The sequence below is a fragment of the Heterocephalus glaber genome, unplaced genomic scaffold, assembly GCF_053883595.1.
Source record: "Heterocephalus glaber isolate CG9 unplaced genomic scaffold, H.glaber_assembly_v1.0 deba00001729, whole genome shotgun sequence".
In the NCBI taxonomy this organism is placed as follows: Eukaryota; Metazoa; Chordata; class Mammalia; order Rodentia; family Bathyergidae; genus Heterocephalus; species Heterocephalus glaber.
Window position 1 is genome coordinate 2,330,106 of NW_028258440.1, and position 12,290 is coordinate 2,342,395.

A 12,290-nucleotide genomic window follows, 5' to 3' on the forward strand; every position below is an offset into this window, starting at 1 on the left:
CCCCTAAAACTCAAGAAAGAGCCTGAGGGGCATAGAGTCCCAGCTCTGCAGACCCCACCGGCACCATAGCTGAGGACGCCCTGCGCAGTGTGGGAATGTCAGCCCTGGGCAATGTGCCTCACTGGCAAAACTCTGAAGGACCTTGTGCTTCTCTGGGAAGAGAGAAATAAAGCCTAGGCTTTCCTGGGCAGTTGCTCTCTAACTCCAGATGTTAAGACACTCCCTCCCCACTTCTGACATTCCTGAAGGACAGGACCAAGGCCCAGGCTCTATCAAGCAACTCCTCCCTCTCCCTGGATACTGCATTCCTGACACATTCTACAATTATTCTTAAAAGCTGCCAGGAAGAAAGCAGAGAACACTGGCTCAACTCAAGGCCACCTGGAAAACTGCTCTGCAGTAGAAGGTGGCAGAACTTTCACTGTCTTGTGCCCATATAGGCACCATGGCTACACAGATTCACTGAGGAATCGGTCATTAAATTAACCCAGGTATCTGATGGAGAGACCTGATCCCCACTCTGAAACGTAAAACCTAGTTACTCTAATGAGGTGCCATGTTTGGTCACAAGATAATCCTGTCTGATTACTACTGACTGAAACAGCCTGTGTATGATTTTCCTGAGCTTTCACTTGACTTGCTCATTCAAAATTAAATCAGTTCATTCCACAGAACCCTTCAGGTTTATGTCAACCTGAAGGGAGATTTCTAGCAAGCACCATGCTCTTGCCTGCATCTTATTCTGTGTTGATCAATGACTGGATACAGGAATTGCCAACAAGATCAAGAAAGTATGGTGAAGATATTGGGGGATATAATCGGAATCCAAATGCACTTCGACAGGCTCCTACTTCCTCTAACAAGGAAAAATTAGCAAGGCCACAAATAACCTGCATCAGTCCAGGACAATGTAGATTTGGTTTCAGAATTCCATATACATGAGGAAATGAAACAGTTTCCTTTACTGGACATCACTGGTGTGGTGTGGCTGCCCAAGAGGTCCATTGGATCCAAGGCCACATGAAGAGGAATGGTGTCAAGATGGGGCAGATGATAGACGGTTCCTGCTTGTTTTTGTCTGATCATACCTGGAGGGCCATGTTCCAGGAAAATGGGTATCTATGGAGCCAAAAAACAGGAAGCAAAGGGACCTTGAAGCAGTCCACAGAATAGTTGAAAGCCATAGTTAGCATAAAGAAGAGAAGCCTGGGGATACATTGATGTCTTCAGATATACAAAGTCCCACAAGTAGGGTTAAAAACACATCCCTAAGTAGGCCCTTGTGGTCTGGAAATACCAGGTTTTGCTGGCCACGCCTTATCTTTACCTTAGGCCCAGCCTGCTCTTTGAGAGTCCCTTGGGCTTTCCACTTGGCTGCCCAAAGGTACCACAAACCTTCCTCCAGAAACCTTGGAAGCATCCTGGACTTTTCCCTCGCCCTTGCATTTTGTCACCAAATCTGGTTCATTCTACCTCCTAAACATTTCTCTAGTCTGCCCCATCTCCTCTTTTTCCTTGTGTTCTGCAATAGCCTCTTAATTAATGTTCCTAATTCCAACTCCACTCATCATACATAATGTCCTTTCCTCATCATGATGCTCTCCTGACTAAAACACTTTAAAAGCCTCCCCTTTTTTGCCTGATTAATAAATTTTAAATTTCAATTTTAATTGACACAAGCTACGTAATTGTACATATTTATAGGGCATGGTGTGATAATTTGACACATGTATATGAATTCTTTAATGTGGCCTTTGAAGCCTTGCACAACCAGGCCCTTGATTATGTGTCCCTCTTCAGTTCCCCAAGGGATCCTTAACGCTCTTCTCTCCCATGTTTACAATGGGCTGGCTGGTGCCTTGGTTCCTTTGCTCATGCTGCTCCTTCTGTCTCATACTCTCCTCTCTTTTTGCCTTCAAAACAAAGCTACCTAAAGCCTTCCCCTATCTTTATGGCCAGGGCTAGGTGAAAGACCCATGTGAGGGGTTTTCCTCGCACTCTGAACTTGCTCCAATTGTTGCTGGAACAACATTGCACATTGCATTGCACCACTGCCCTTAGGTTTCCATGGCTTAGGCCTGTCTCACACATTAGGTGCTGAGGGGCAGCATGTCATAAACTGCACCACCCTGGCCTGACCCTGAAGAGTGCTGCCTGCGTTTCTGTGTCTGGTGCCCTTGAATCCAGCTATGCTCCCGTCACATTGGGCTTTCACATCCTGTGTTGCTCTGATATCTCCTTGCCGGCTTCTTCCTTCAGAGTAAGTAGCAGCCTGGGTCCTATAGCCAACAAAACTTCAAGGTGTTATCCTTACCTGCCTAACACTCCCGTGAAATTTCCAAAGGCCCTGGACACTGGACACCTTCCCCTCCACACATCTTCCTCCTCCCCACGGGGGATCATGTTTTCCAGCAGCATCAAGGGCTCCCAGTTGGGGTAGACTGGGCCTCTGAGACTATTTTCCCTAGAAGAAAGTGGCTGTTAAAACTCATGAATTTCCAGAAGTATTGTCACCTTAGTCTAGATAGCTGTTATCACCAGGGCAGTGCATTCATGTGTGTGTGTGTATGTGTGTGTATAACAGAGACTGTTCATATTGGGCTCTCCTTGTCTTCTATGGCCACTTGGCAGCCTTAAGGTTGAAGGTATAGTGGATCATACATCCCTAACATTAGGGACTCTCTCAGTGTCTGCCTGTCTCCCTGTGTTGTTTACCTCCTTCCACTCTTACTTTTTTTTTTTGGTACCAGGGATCAAACTGAGGACTTTGTTCTTGCGGGGCAGGCAACAGAACCACTGAGCTAAATCCCCAGCCCTCCTACTTTTGATATTCATTCATTTATTCAGTACATATTTATCAAACCTTGAGTACCTTCAATATGGAGCCTGACCATACCAATACATATTTGTAAGCTTGATGCTTACAAGACATTGATTCTGATGCTAACAAGTAGTTGGGATCTGTCTGGTCTGAAAGGCAAGGATGAAGTTTTAGGAGAGTCCCAGACTTGCACTGTAGTACTCTAAGATTTACCCGAAGATATCACTGTAGACTTGAGCCAGTAAAACAAATTAGGGCAGTAGGCCCATCAGCTAAGCATGAAGGTGACTCCATTATGGAACTTTCAATCACCCAACAGCCTCCTATTACAATGCAAGCCTGGAAAAGCTGGTTAAAAGGTTAATCCAAATGTGTCACTGGACTAAATAAATTTCCTTTCCCAACTAATTAGACTCATTGCCACTAAACTATTTCCTCAGGCCTAGAATAAATGTTTGATAAATATGTACGAAATGATTTAATGAATGAATAATGAATGAATGAATGAATAAGAAATTAGGAGTTGGAGGAGAGAGTCCATGGATACACGAGCCATCATCACTGGTAAAAGCTACAGGGGAACAAAAGCTGCTACTGTTTAGTAGGGAGTCTTCACAGAGATGAATTTTAGTAATGCCGGAAAGGACAAGACCTAGAAGTACAGAGATAAATGAAGGCGTTCTTGGCCCTCTCTTCATCCTTTCTCCCAGATTCCTCTGTATCCAATGTTTGTTTATTCTAGAAAAATGTGTAAAGGGTATTTTTAAAAATATCACCTTCCTGTTATTTCTGCAACACACTTGGAGTATCACGCAGAGATTTTTTTATGTGTTGACACATGTTCCCAGCTCTCTCCTTCCTCTTCCCCAGAACAGTTCATTAAATAAGCAGTTAAAGGAGTCTCTGAGATTCTGCCATGTGCCAGGTATGAAGGCAAAGGTGTAAACTGGAATAGGTGGGAAGAGGGCTCTAGAGATATAGGATGAAGCCCTTGTTCTAGAAAACAGAGTTTAAGTGGAAATGCAAAGAAGTAATTGCAACTTACTATGGAAAGTGTTTTAGCGAAGACTAAGTATGGAAGCACTATGGCAACAGAGGAAAAAAATGATGACATCAGCAGGCGGAAGGGATTTTTCTCAAAGGAGAGATGGGACTTGGACTGAGACTGGAAGGATGAGTAGAATTTTCCAGTCAAAGATGGAAGCCTGTGCCAGGTAGAAGAAATGCCATGCATGGGCTAGAGGCATAGAGGATAGAACACAGGAGGCTTGATATGTTGCAAACCCAAGAATTGGAAGAAATGTCCCACAGGGGACATTCAGTAAGCTGGGTGACAAAGAAAGTTCTTTCTGGCTCCCTATGTGCATATAGAGAACCATCCACCAGCCCCTCAGATGGGGATAGATAAACTTCACAAAAACTGAAGCCATCCCCCAGGTTTCCTTTAAGAAGCTAAATGCAACATTCAGTGCTTATTGCTGTTTTCCTTTCACAATATGTCCTTCAGTGACTTCAGCCTTCATTTTCTGTACCTGAGCAGAAATTCATATTTCATGAAAAGCACAACCACAGGGTCTTTTTTCTCATGGAATAAACCCAATCGTACACTTTGAAATGTCTGGGGTGTGGTATATGCATATACTTGCTATGTATGAGTTCAAGTATGCCAGCATGTAGCTTGAATGTTTGCTAGTCTGCTATTTGAGCAAGGAACTTTATCTGTTTGCAGATCAAAAGGAAAGATAAGCATGCAGCAAAGCCCCTATAGTTACTGGCATCCATATGTCCTTTCAGTGGGTAGAGAAAAGGGATATTTTGAAGCCAGTTAGGAGAGACTTAACCTTCCTATCCTGAGAATATTGCCATGGGAGCAAAGGTTGACACTAAGTAGTTGTCTGCATATATGCCATTGGCAGCTACCATGTCTATTTCAGTCTGTGACTACCACAATGTTTATCTCTGGAAGCCTTGGGTTGCTCTGCCTGTCTCTACATTCCGTTTCCATAACATATGAGCTGTGATATTGTGCCAACAACCAGAATCAAGAGTATCATATCAGACACTCCTTCGATGCAATTTTGTTTTTTTAATAAGATTTCCAGATTAGAATGGATACTGGGAACTGCTTGTGTATATTTAACAAGAAAGATTAGAATCTGAGCTCCTTTATCATTTAGCCATTTCATATCAATAAATTTTAGGCTTTCATGGAGTCTCCATTTCACGTTCAGTTAATGGAGTCTTAGGGTGGAGAGTGTGAAATAATATGGTTGCCTTCTGAGCCACTGACGTCATTGAGAGGATTTTGCCATGGGTTGGAGAGGGAGAAGAAAAGGCAAGGAGAAAATAGGAGTGAAGACTGACAAGGCCAGTGTCTGGAGTCGATAACTGGTTTTTGTTTACCTATTTTAGATACAGTGTCAGCAAGTTGGGTGGAGGACTTTGCTATCTGGTCAAGCTTGCGGGATTTAGAGAGGGGACTGCAGTACAATTTACATGACAAATGCCCCCAGATCCTTGTCATTCCCCCTTTGCCTTCTTTACTGGCCAGCGAACATCACATATGTCATGCACCTCCCTGTCTCTACTTTGTCACCCACATCTCTGACTCTTGGTCCTTGTGCTTTATCCGTAGGAACTTCCACTACATCACCATCCTCCGAGACCCAGTGTCCCGGTACTTGAGTGAGTGGAGGCATGTCCAGAGAGGGGCGACCTGGAAAGCATCCCTGCACGTGTGTGATGGAAGGCCCCCAACCTCCAAGGAGCTGCCCAGCTGCTATACTGGCGATGACTGGTCTGGCTGCCCCCTGAAAGAGTTCATGGACTGCCCCTATAACCTGGCCAACAACCGCCAGGTGCGCATGCTCTCCGACCTGACCCTAGTCGGCTGCTACAACCTCTCTGTCATGCCTGAAAAGCAGAGAAACAAAGTCCTCCTGGAAAGCGCCAAGTCAAACCTGAAGCATATGGCTTTCTTTGGCCTCACTGAGTTTCAGCGGAAGACCCAGTATCTGTTTGAGAAGACCTTCAACATGAACTTTATCTCGCCATTTACCCAGTACAATACCACTAGAGCCTCTAGTGTAGAGATCAATGAGGAAGTCCAAAAGCATATTGAGAGACTTAATTTTCTGGATATGGAGCTGTACAGCTATGCAAAAGATCTCTTTTTGCAAAGGTATCAGTTTATGAGGCAGAAAGAGCATCAGGAGGCCAGGCGGAAGCGTCTGGAGCAACGCAAATTTCTGAGGGGAAGGTTCCTTCAGACCCATTTCCAGGGCCAGAGGCAGGGCCAGAGTCAGAATCCGACTCAGAATCAGAGTCAGAACCCAAATCTCAATGCAAATCAGAATCTGACTCAGAATCTGACTCCAAATCTGACTCAGAACTTGAGCCAGAAGGAGAACCGGTCCAACCAGAAACGGAACCCAGGCCAGGACCAGAAAGGTAGCAACAACAGCAATGGCATCAATGACTACATAGGCAGTGTAGAGAAATGGCGTTAAGTGGCTGAGAGGCCTGTGTTCACTTCTCCTAAAGCGCCACCCAAAACATGGCATATCTTAAGAGATAAAAATGTCCCAACACATCCTGCTTCCTTAATTTTGGAAGTTAAAAAAAGTTTAGATGTTGCCTTTACAGTTGCCTTTCAGTGAAATGTTATGCTGTGCGTGGGTGAAACAAATCTCAATATGTAATTAAATTGTCTTTTTCTTTTTTTGGTTGGACTATTTATGAAATCCGAAAGCCAAACCAGACTCAAATTGCTGTTTAGATATTTTAAGAAGTTTTTAAATTAGGAATGGAGACAAGATGAAAACATAGAATGTGACCATTTAGCTTATGGCTGAGAAGTGGTCTGAAAAGATGTGTGATACACTGTTCAAACCCAATCTTGGAAGCAAAGTTTTTCCCCCTGGCTAAACATAGTGTAAACATCAAATGATACACAAAGTCTTTCATTTTCTTCTGCTTTTAACAAGGGATCCATTTAAATACATTATTAACTGATGATACATCTTACCAAACTACCGACAGAAAAGAATTCCTCTCCTCAATATGGGTGATTTTATGTAAAAATATTTGCTTTTCAAGTAGAACAGGGCTCATATCTTGTAATTTGAGAGATCTTTAAAATTTTAAACTTTTTCTACCTTCTACTGTTTAAAGGTTTTAAACAGGGTCTAACTCACACTAAACAAAGCATATTTTTTTCCAAATGAAATACCAATGTTACTATCTAGTTTTCAGATGCGTTCAGAGCATTGCAATTTCGACAATTCTGGAATCTTTTTGGCACTGCTTCTCATTCACTTTAAGGCTTCTCCGAGTTGTGCTCATTCCAAACGAACCCATGTGTAAAATCTTTATCTAAATGGTGTGTTGCTGAATTTATTGTGATATATAATCCTGGATTAAAGTCAGGACTTTCTTTCTATAGAATTGTCTTATCAATGTTTGTGTAGTGAGGTCCCTATCAAGAAACTCTTGAACAGGATAATTGTGTCTACAAATATTGCTGAAGTTATTCTTGATCAGGTAGAATCAAACCTGAATGTGAACTGTTATTTCCTTTTGGTATATCTTTATTGTAATGTTTCCCGTTTGGCTAGCTATTTCTGACCCACTAGTTCTTTGTGTGTGTGTGTTGACAGATTTGTAGGCAATTACAAGAGCAAAAAACTGGTAGAATAAGTACTAGAACGGCCAGAGTTATTCAGTAATATCAAAAGCTTTCTTGATGCTTTGGGTTAACCCTTTGCAAAAATGAAGAGTATTCTACAGTGAAGTATCAGGAACATATACTTTGAGGAGAGTAATTTGGTGGTGTAAGTCTATGTAAAAATATTTTTGTGGTATCAATTATGAATTGAGCGAAGTCAAAGAAGTATGAGCTCCCTGGGCTGCCAGGCATCATGATTCTGGGTAGTTCCCATGGTATATGGATTTTGCTACACTTTCAGAAGAACTTACACTACCCACCCCCCTGCAGCCACCAGTCAACCGAAGTGACAGGAAATGGCATTTATGTTTGAGAAGAGACATGCTTAGAACTGTGACCATAAAGTCATATCTTGTATAACCTGCCCACACACATGATCTAGTTTCATCAGTAATAATATAGCCACAAGCTGAGCAGGTAGCTGGGTATTTGAGTTTAAAATGGATTTTCTTGACTCTGAGCCTGTATCAGTATTTCTAGCTTTTGTTTTGTCTGATAGTATTGCAGTTCTGGTAATTCTGAGATTTAAAAAACTGGAAGGAAATTAAACACACACACACACACACACACACACACCTTGAAGTCAAAGTGTTTTAGAGTGAAACTATTTTGTGTACATTGTGTTTTTAAAATATTCTGTAGAGATCACTATGGTATTTCATTTTGTTTAGTTTTAATTGAAAATGTTTGCTCTTAAAACTGACCGCTAGTGTTGGAAAGCAGGATGAGGTCTGAGCCAGTGGAAAAACTTGTTACAAAAAAAATATCTGTGTTATTGCTGTGGTGTGCATGGTTTGCAGAGATTAAGTGCATTTTCTCTGTCTATACTGATTATTGTACATAGGGGGTGTTATAAATATACATTTTTGTCATCATTTCAACTGTAAACATCTGTCCAATGGTGTAACTTTACAAATCATTCACTGATTTTGTGTAATTTAACAATAAATATGAAATAAAGTTTAAATTACAGGCTATGAGTCATTTCATGATTTCAAACTTTGTAGCCACTAGACATTCTGACATCATAGACCAGTTATGGGAATGACAAGTCTCCTTCTAACCCCCCATTAAAATGACTTTAATTTGGGATGTTTCCTTGTGGAAGTCCATGTTTTGAGTAAAAAGTATATTGTTCACGAAAGACAAGGTTTGCTGTACAAATGAAATATTCACATGCTTTAATTTAAAAGTTATTAAAGTAGATATTTTCATATCTAAGAACATTTAGGATGGGAGAACAGCATTCTTAATTTCCTGTCTGTCCCTTCTGTCCTCAATGTAGAGGTTAAAGGTAGGCATGAACAGTTTGGCTTTTACAGTCCTGAGCAAAATTTGCTCTTTTATTCAATGTATAAATTTCTCCCAGCTCTTGAGATAAGGACCATATATGGGGCTGGTTTGTACTTGCTTCTTTCAAAGAGACTTTGAGTGCAAAATAAAAGATAGATAGATAGATAAGTTATTGTAATTAGCATGACCAATGTATCTAAAAGCATACCTTGATTTATTATAATTGTCTTAGGCATTTTGTATGTTTTTTGGCCTGTTAGTCTGGCCATTAATTAACTTGATAAGGACTTATAAAAAATAAAGAGACTTTTGCTATGAGCTCCAAAGGATTAGAGGAAAAAAGCTACAAATTGGGGTATGAAGTGTAAGTATCCTCAGTATAGTTGTATATAAACTATACTTATGAGATTTTTGCCCATCAACTATTGATTGAGCAACAATTGGACTGGGATGTATGTAGCCCAGTGATAGAGTGCATGTTTAGTATGCATGGGTCCCTGGTTCAATCCCTACCAGCCTTCCCCCCCCCCCACACGGATGCATGCATGCACGCACCCACATGCACATCACCGGGCAGCCAAACATCTCAATGGTTTGAAGTTCCCATGACCTCTTGAGAGGAACTTTGAACAGGAATATGGAGGTCAACAACTTGAAATATTCAGGAAATAGGCTTTGGTCTGCTTTTCCCTTGAGGAGGGTAGGTATCCTCAGAGAGCAGAGCACTCTCACTGCTTTCTAGCATTATCCTAAAGACAATTCCTGACACTTGAAAGTTGAGAAGGGGGAGACAGGGGTATTCCTTCAGCACAGTGGCCATTTGAAGTGGGCTAGGACTTTCTTCCCTCTTGTCTTCACTTGGAATTAAACTAAGCAAACAAAAACTGGGTGTTTTATAGAAAATACTAGCAAGCAATATATGATATATTGACTCCCAACATAAACCCTTAGGACTTGGAATCCTAGTCTTTTATATGGTGAGAAGAAAGAAGGCTCACAGTTTTGAAAGAATTTGGACCACACCTTAAAAATACTGAAGTACAACACTCAGACCTTCACAAATGTGCAAAACCCTGCAAAGGTATTCTGAAAATGAAGCATATCAGCCATTTCTCAGTTTACAAGGCATTGCTCAGGACAGGGGTCCAAACACAACTGCCCAGGGGCCAATTTGCCTTCTGTCTGTTTCTGTAAATAAAGTGTTATCAGAACACAGCGCCACCTATTTCTTTGCATATTTTCTCTGGCTGCTCTCAAACTATACCAGCAGGAATAGTTAAAAACATGGATCCTATGACCGGAAAAATCTAAAATATTTTTTTTCTTGCCTTTTGGAGAAGAATTTCGTCAGTTCTAGAGTTAGCCAAATGAATTTCCAAAATATTGAAAAAAAATAGCAGTATCCCAGAATTTAAGAAGGCAGAGAGGTATATTTCAAACAATTCCAAGACTACAATGCCTCAAACTGCATGTATTGAGGACACATGAAAGGTGTTCTGTTCCCTTAGGCCTGACAGCGAGACCCTGAACTTTTCTCTCAGGATTGAGGAGATCCAAACCAAATGCTATGTCAGCATAAGTAGTTCTTCAGTAGGCTCAAATACTTGAAGTCTACCAGCTCCTTGAGTGTGCATGTGTGTTTGACCACGTGTTTATAAGAATGGAAACTGTATAGGTGTGTAAAGTAGAATGTGAAATTACCTATGCAACCACCCAAATAACTACTTGTCCTAATCACAGTCAAATCTAACACGTCTCTCACACACAAACACAACCGCAAATAATATTTATAGAAAATATTAAACCATACTGTGCTCCCATTTTTGAGTTCTTTATTAGGACAGGTTCGTAGCACATAATATTAACACTCCCTGCGCGGAGTGGGTGCATGTACACAACTTGTCCCAATTCCCCTTTTCATCCCCTTTCCCTCCCCTCCCTCCATCTCTTGATCCCCTTTCCCATTTGACAATGATCTCTCTCCCTACTTCCTATCATCATATTATTTTCCTTTTAATTCTTATTGATTCATTGATTGCAGTGTTAAAGATGGAGCCCAGAGTCTTCCATATGCTAGGCAAATGCTCTACTACCGAGCTACATTTCCAGCCCCCAATTTCCTTTCTTAAAAACCTCAGCAATGTATCACACGTTTTCTTCCAAAAGAGGAATACAATGGGGTGTTGACCTGATCCCTCCAATGTGACCACTGCTGGTGTTAGAGGCTGAGAGCATAGGCTCTAGACCCATACTGCTGGGGTTCAAATCCCAGTTCCACCAAGTGCTTTCTCTGTGACCTTGGGAAAGCCATTAACCTCCTCATGCCTCATCTTCCTCTCCTGTAAATAGAGAAAATAAGACCCACAACTTCAGATGCTTACTGTGAAAATTAAACAAGTTAATATTTATAAAGCACTTAGCATACTACCTGAGACGCAGTGAATCTTACATGTTTGATAATTATTATTTTTACTGTTAATAGCAGGAAGGCTAAATGCTGAATTCCCATGTCTTCAGAAAGGACAGACTGTCAGATGAAAAAATGAAAATATTGGCAAGAAAAGAAGCAAAAAATAGAATATATCCTATTGCAACCAACTTTTAAAAAGATTTTCTCTAAATAAATAAATATATTTCAAATGTCACACCATTAAATGTATAAATATCTTTCCTAAGGTTTGCTTCTGAGCTGTGAAATATAGCCAGTGACGGAAGTATCCTGAAAGATCTAATCCACCAAATGCCAAATGAGTCACAGATTTTTCTCTCCAGCAATAAAAGTACATCATCTGATAGCCCTGACTGACTTGGGACCTAGTTTATCTCACATAAGAAGGATGACTCACTTCCAGCCCCCTTCCTTCCCCTCCTGCCTCTCCACCCAGCATCATCAGAGCACAGGCCCTTCTGCGTGATGAGATCTTAGAGTCTCAAAGGTCTAGGTGCTTCCGTCAGAGGAAGAATTCCCATGTTCCAAGTTTCTATTCTGGGTGAAAGTAGCATGATCAGAGGGCCCTAGTAAAATGTATATATGCCACCAAGGAGGGCGGGGTTAGAGTAACCCATTAAAAATTAGCACATTTTCATTTATCAGATTAGCAGTCACGAAGGGCCTTCAGGGAAAAGGACACACAGGCCTTGTGAGTTCAGCTAGCTCATGTCACCTTTAAAAAAAAGAAAAGAAAATGAATGTTTACTTCTATCCTGTTTGAATTTTAAAATTTCAGTCTTTTTGCCTTAAAGACAGGATAAGGTTCAATAATCCTCATCAAATCTCCCTGAGTTGTATAAATCCTATTCTAATGATGTCTGGTTAGATCTTGTGACTTCACTACTATTAGTATGATTTAATGATGCCTAACTGGGCTAAGAAAAGTTGAACTGTTTTTGTGTCTCAACCATGCTCTACTGGATTTCATGTGACTTAAGAAAACCTCCAAGGAACTGTAG

At 41.1% G+C, this 12,290-nt stretch overlaps 1 protein-coding gene across 2 annotated transcripts in view; it reads left to right on the forward strand.

The window, feature by feature from the left end:
- Hs6st2 (heparan sulfate 6-O-sulfotransferase 2) overlaps positions 1 to 8,520 on the forward strand; it is a 308,229-nt gene extending 299,709 nt beyond the window's left edge. For both annotated transcript variants that reach the window (XM_004860077.4, XM_004860079.4), the window contains one exon: positions 5,457 to 8,520. In XM_004860077.4, coding sequence (XP_004860134.1) covers positions 5,457 to 6,330 — 874 coding nt within the window. In that variant the 3' untranslated portion in view covers positions 6,331 to 8,520. The remainder of the gene's footprint in view (positions 1 to 5,456) is intronic.
- Positions 8,521 to 12,290: the final 3,770 nt, after the last annotated feature.